Genomic DNA, 6,209 nt, shown 5'->3' on the forward strand with positions numbered 1-6,209 from the left:
TATTGTCTGGCTAGGATGCTGCTGGGGCTGCCAATTTGGCACGGCTGCCTCAGTGTCTGCTTGCTTGCCCACTAGTGCCTCGGGTGCGTGGCCGCCTCAGGTCTTGGGCCTCTCCGGGGAGGCGCCTTTCTGGTTCAGCGCACCCCCGGCCAGGCTGGGGATGAAGTCGGGTTGCGGCGGCAAGGCCTACCTGATGGGTCATGCACTGGTACCACAGGGCGCATGGTCTCCACAGATCCTGGGCCCCTCCGGTTGGGCACCTCTCTGATCGACACGCACTCGGCCGGGCTGGGGATGGAGTCGGGTGGTGGCAGCAAGGCCTACCTGCTGGGTCATGTGCTGGCACAGCAGAGCACGTGGTGTCTGCGGATCTTGGGCCCCTCCAGCTGGATGCCTCTCTCTACTGTGCCATTTTATATCAGCGATTTNCAGTCAGCCAGTCTGTGTCTTTTAATTGGGGAATTTAATCGTTTTACATTAAGAGTTGTTACTGAAAAGTGTTGATTTCCTCCTAGCATTTTATTGATTTTTGTTTGGATGTCTTAAAAGTCCTTTGTTCCTTTCTTTCTTATGTACTATTTGTCTTCTGTATTTGTTGGTTTCTTGGGTTGTAGCTAAACTTTTTTTTTTCTCTTCATTGTTGGCATTTTTATTTTACTAGTGGGTTTTGATTTTTCTTGAGTTTTTATGGCAGTGGTAGTTATTTTTCAGGTGCCAAACCCAGTACTCCCTTGAGAATTTTTTGTAAGGGTGGTTGTCTGGTGGTGAACTCCTGCGATTTTTGTTTATCTGAGAAATATACTATTTGCCCTTGATTTCCCAAGGATAGCCTTGTGGGCTAGAGTATTCTTGGCTGGCAATCTCTGTCTTTTTGTATTTTGAATATATCATCCCATTCCTTTCTGGCTTTTAGGGTTTGTGATGAATAGTCTGATGTTAGTCTGATTGGGGCTCCCCTATAGGTGATTTGACACTTCTCTCTTGCAGCTTTTAAGATTCTCTCTTTGTCTTTGAGTTTTGCCAGTTTGACTATAACATGTCTTGGTGAAAACCTTTTTGGGTTTAATATAGTTGAGGATCTTTGAGCTTCCTGAATCTGAAGATCTGTGTCTTTTCCTATACCTGGGAAGTTTTCTGCCACTATTTTGTTGAATATGTTTTCAATGCAATCTCCTTTTTCCTCCCCTTGTGGAATACCCCTGACTCAGATGTTTGAGTGCTTAAGGTTGTCTGATATCTCTATTAGATTTTCTTCAAGATTTTTAATTCTTTTTTCTTTTTTTTTGTCTGCCTGTGTTATTTCAAACAGCCCATCTTCAAGGTCAGAAGTTCTCTCTTCTGCTTCTGCAAGCCTGTTGGTTAATCTCTCTTGTGTTTTTTATTTCATTGAATGAATTCTTCAGCTCTGCAAGCTCTGGTACATTCTTTTTCAGGGCATTGATTTCCTTGTACATTTCTTCTTTCAGGTCCTGTATACTTTTCCTCCTTTTATCATGTTGTCTAGCTGAGTTTTCTTGTATCTCATTTAGTTTCCTTAGAATTATCACTCTAAATTCCTTGTCAGATATTTCAAGGGCTTCTTGTTCTACAGGATCTAGAGCTTGAGAGTTCCGGTTGGGCACCTCTCTGATCGACACGCACTCGGCCGGGCTGGGGATGGAGTCGGGTGGTGGCAGCAAGGCCTACCTGCTGGGTCATGTGCTGGCACAGCAGAGCACGTGGTGTCTGCGGATCTTGGGCCCCTCCAGCTGGATGCCTCTCTCTACTGTGCCATTTTATATCAGCGATTTCAGCATCCTCTAATTTTGGTATCCTTGAAGGTTCCTGGAACCAATCCCTCTCAGATACTAAGAGATGACTCTATTTATTTTATGTATATATTTAGAATTAGTCTTCATCAAATTGTCTTGCCTTTCTTCTTTTCCCGAAAGGGAAGTGAAAATATTGATAATGCTGATACAGAATAGCAACTGTTTTCTTTATCTGCTCATGTGTTTATGTGAATAAACGCAGAGGAAATGTGATGTGTTTTTTAATTCCAGACCTCCATCCCCAAGGAAAATTTTACAAAGGCCCTCATTTCTAGCACCGGGCCCACAGACATTTCTTACCCTACACCATTGGGCATGTGCTGTACTCCACCCCCATCCATAAGGAAGAGAGGTTTTTTATGAGCCCCTCATGAAAGCAGCAGAAGCCGTTTGGCAGTTACTGTGCTACTGTTTCTAGGTACACAGAGCCCTTATTTGTAGCCTTCTTGAACACTTGATATGCTAATCCTTTTGAAATCACGTTTGAGGTAGAGTAACAATTTGGCAGTTACTGTGCTACTGTTTCTAGGTACACAGAGCCCTTATTTGTAGCCTTCTTGAATACTTGATATGCTAATCCTTTTGAAATCACGTTTGAGGTAGAGTAACAAATAGGAACATGTTATATATTTCATTTGTCTATTTTTTGTCTGTCTGTTTGCTCATGTCGTCAGCTCACTACTGAGAATCTAAGGAAACAAAACAATAATAAAGGACAGCATAGAAGACCTGAGGTTTTAAGCTCCAAATCTCTTAGCTACCAAAATAAATAAATAAATATACAGAGCTGTAGTGTAGGCAGAAGAGAATATCTAGACAGAATAAAGCTAAAATCCCCTTTTCTTCACCCCTACCTTTTTCTCTTTTGTATCTAGAGATTTGTGAAATTGCTATACCCATGAATTATTAAGCATGATGTTTTATTTTATTAGGTTGGAATGAAATACAGAAACCTAATCCTGAAACCTGGGGGATCTCTGGACGGCATGGACATGCTCCAGAATTTCTTGAAACGTGAGCCAAACCAAAAAGCCTTCCTAATGAGTCGAGGCCTGCATGCTCCATAAACTGGGGATCTTTGGTAGCAGTCCATGTCTGGAGGACAAGTCAAGTCACCATGTGTTACTGGCCTGGAAACTGAAGGGAGTTTTACAAATGACATTTTTGATTTCTATTGACTTCCTATTGTTTTTTAATTTTAAAAATTATACAGATGTAAATTGGATTATAAATACTGTGACCTAAGAAAAGACCCACAAGAAGGTAATTGTACTATAAAATTTCATAAAAATGGATTTGATTTCTTTTTATAAAAGTTTCATATGAATGTAATTTGATTTTTTACTATTATAATCTACATAATATAATGTAAGAGGGCTATGAATTTTTAAATTGAATCATATACATGGTATAATTTGATCCTCCTTATATCTTGATGTTTTGTACTTGGGATTTCTGAACCGATAAATGAATCATCACATTCCTCTGATAAATATTTTCTTGGAGCCCTGTGTCAACTTTGATCCTCTGTCTCACAGTAAGGTGTGACCTCTCCTTTGCCTGCGTACCTCAAGGCCGGGGGAATATGACTCAGTAATGCATTTATCTTTGTATTTCAGGTCTCATGATTCCCAACTTTCTGCCACACTGAAATTATGTTCCTCCATTTGGGTTTGTCTTTTCTGGCTAAAGTCCAGTCAGGGAGTATCAAAAAAATTATGAGTTTTAACTGGATTGGCCTAATGTATATTGTAAGTTTTTGTATGTTATATTAGAAGATTTTGTATCTTATATGAGAGATTCATTTCTGCTTCAGCATACAAGATTGTCAGTCTTTTGGCATATTTGCCAGTTAGAACACTAAACCTAGTCCAAGCATATTTTTCTAATCTCATATTTCTATTAAGTGGTAGGGACTTCGCCTCCTTTACTGACCACCTCACCCAAAGTGGCAGGTAGACACATCACAAATGGCTGTGTAGAGTACCCAGGCAGAGAGCTGAAGCTGATGTGGAGCATAAAGAGCTCAGAAACTCCAGAAGAGGAGTGGGCTCTGGACAGAGCGTCTGAGGACAGCTGCTGCAAAGTGTTATGTGTGTGCTTAAACTCAACCATGGAGAAGAGGCTCTTCAGTAGCCTGTTTTGTCTAGTAATTTTTATTTCAAGTGAACCTTTGGATCTCTCTTTAACTCTCTTTATTGGAGCCTAAATTCCAGTTCTGCAGCAAACCAATAAACTCACAGTATTTATTTTCCCTCCAGGAGTCTATTCAGTAAGGAAACCCAGACAGGACAATAAAATTTTTTTAAAAACCAAAACTTTGCATGTACGCTGCAAAGGTCTTCCAGTTGTTTCACTTTGCATACCTGAGATGTGACTTTGCTGGTCAGGGACAAAATTGGAACCTTTCTGTTCTCTAGTCCAAGTGATCTTTGAGCTAATTTAAAAAATTATTATGCTACATAACAAAATTACAGGCACCAGGGAAAATCAAGAGCTATAGTGACACAGAAGGAAATACTAAGATTATAATTGTTAAGCCAATACCCTAAACATCTACATGAAATCTACCCTCCCTTCTAAGACAATTTACCCAGCCCTTCTCTCTCCCACACATTTGTAGTCACGTCATCTGGTCCCCAAAGCTGTTTTGTGATCTTAATAATCTATGATAGTTTTTTTATATCTTTTCTTCCCTCGGACTCTTCTATTTTCTAGTTTCAGACAAAAAACTCTCTTCAGCTTTTCCTGTTGCCCAGAGTGTCTCCTTAACAATAACTTTACCATTTTAAATCTTATTTCACATGGAGAACTAATAATTGGTGTGGAAAAGGCTGCACACAATAAAGTGATGTTATTATCCACAAGAATGAATTTACATTTCTTTCATACTTTAATATTAAAACTGAAATGCGTTGAGAGCAAAAGCACTAATAATTGGTGTGGAAAAGGCTGCACACAATAAAGTGATGTTATTATCCACAAGAATGAACTTACATTTCTTTCATACTTTAATATTAAAACTGAAATGCGTTGAGAGCAAAAGCCATATTGGTGTTCTTTTTATTCAGAGTCTGCCTCTAATATTTAAAATCTACCAAAGAACAGCAACAAAATCAAATACACAAAAAATTCTTGAGCATAATTCAAAACTAAGGTCTTTTTAAAGCATTTTTGAATGTGGCCGTCCATCCATTTATTCTCTTTTGCAGATCAGAGAATAGTGTCACTGATGTGCTCTGAATGGTGGATAATTATCAAAATTGTAATTGGGAAAATTTATACTTCAGATTTATGGACTGAGCCATATATAATAAAGTCTCTCTTGGTTATTGATTCAGGAAATGTAGGCCTGTTTCAGGGTTTTTTTCAGGCATTGTTATATTGCTGTGGGCAAGTTTTTAAACATCTTATGCTAATGTATAGGGCATGACTCCTAAAAGTTTAGGATGCCACAGAGAAAAAGAAAAGTCCTGATGTTATGCCACCTGATACAGAATTTTTTTTCCCCCTCTAGCATAAACGTTGCATGTTACCTGGATAATTAAGTAAAAATTGTCTTGAGGAGTTACCACCTGAACTACCTATGCCAAGGTCTTGCCTTTCGAAAGTTAATTTGATGAAAGGTAATATCTGTAGCTCTTTAAGCAACAAACTGCACTGTACAAGAGGCCAAACAAAATTGAGTAAATAGCTCTTCAAAGAAAAAATAGTGATATGATTTTGCAATTGNCTTGAGCATAATTCAAAACTAAGGTCTTTTTAAAGCATTTTTGAATGTGGCCGTCCATCCACTTATTCTCTTTTGCAGATCAGAGAATAGTGTCACTGATGTGCTCTGAATGGTGGATAACTATCAAAATTGTAATTGGGAAAATTTATACTTCAGATTTATGGACTGAGCCATATATAATAAAGTCTCTCTTGGTTATTGATTCAGGAAATGTAGGCCTGTTTCAGGGTTTTTTTCAGGCATTGTTATATTGCTGTGGGCAAGTTTTTAAACATCTTATGCTAATGTATAGGGCATGACTCCTAAAAGTTTAGGATGCCACAGAGAAAAAGAAAAGTCCTGATGTTATGCCACCTGATACAAAATTTTTTTTCCCCCTCTAGCATAAACGTTGCATGTTACCTGGATAATTAAGTAAAAATTGTCTTGAGGAGTTACCACCTGAACTACCTATGCCAAGGTCTTGCCTTTCTAAAGTTAATTTGATGAAAGGTAATATCTGTAGCTCTTTAAGCAACAAACTGCACTGTACAAGAAGCCAAACAAAATTGAGTAAATAGCTCTTCAAAGAAAAAATAGTGATATGATTTTGCAATTGTCCATGCCTTAGCTAGCAGGGAATGGCTTAACTTTCTGCTCTACCATTTTGCCTTTAGCCTTTGTGT

At 38.7% G+C, this 6,209-nt stretch overlaps 1 protein-coding gene across 2 annotated transcripts in view; it reads left to right on the forward strand.

Annotated features, from left to right (window-relative positions):
* Positions 1-4,678, forward strand: part of NLN (neurolysin (metallopeptidase M3 family)) — a 111,263-nt gene extending 106,585 nt beyond the window's left edge. The window contains exon 13 of one of the 2 annotated variants that reach the window (XM_008567770.1): positions 2,744-4,678. In XM_008567770.1, the coding sequence (XP_008565992.1) occupies positions 2,744-2,878 (135 nt within the window). In that variant the 3' untranslated portion in view covers positions 2,879-4,678. The remainder of the gene's footprint in view (positions 1-2,743) is intronic. The other variant, XM_008567773.1, reaches the window with a different exon arrangement.
* The last annotated feature ends 1,531 nt before the right edge of the window (positions 4,679-6,209 follow it).

This window comes from Galeopterus variegatus, unplaced genomic scaffold (genome assembly GCF_000696425.1).
Source record: "Galeopterus variegatus unplaced genomic scaffold, G_variegatus-3.0.2 Scaffold343, whole genome shotgun sequence".
Lineage (NCBI taxonomy): Eukaryota > Metazoa > Chordata > Mammalia > Dermoptera > Cynocephalidae > Galeopterus > Galeopterus variegatus.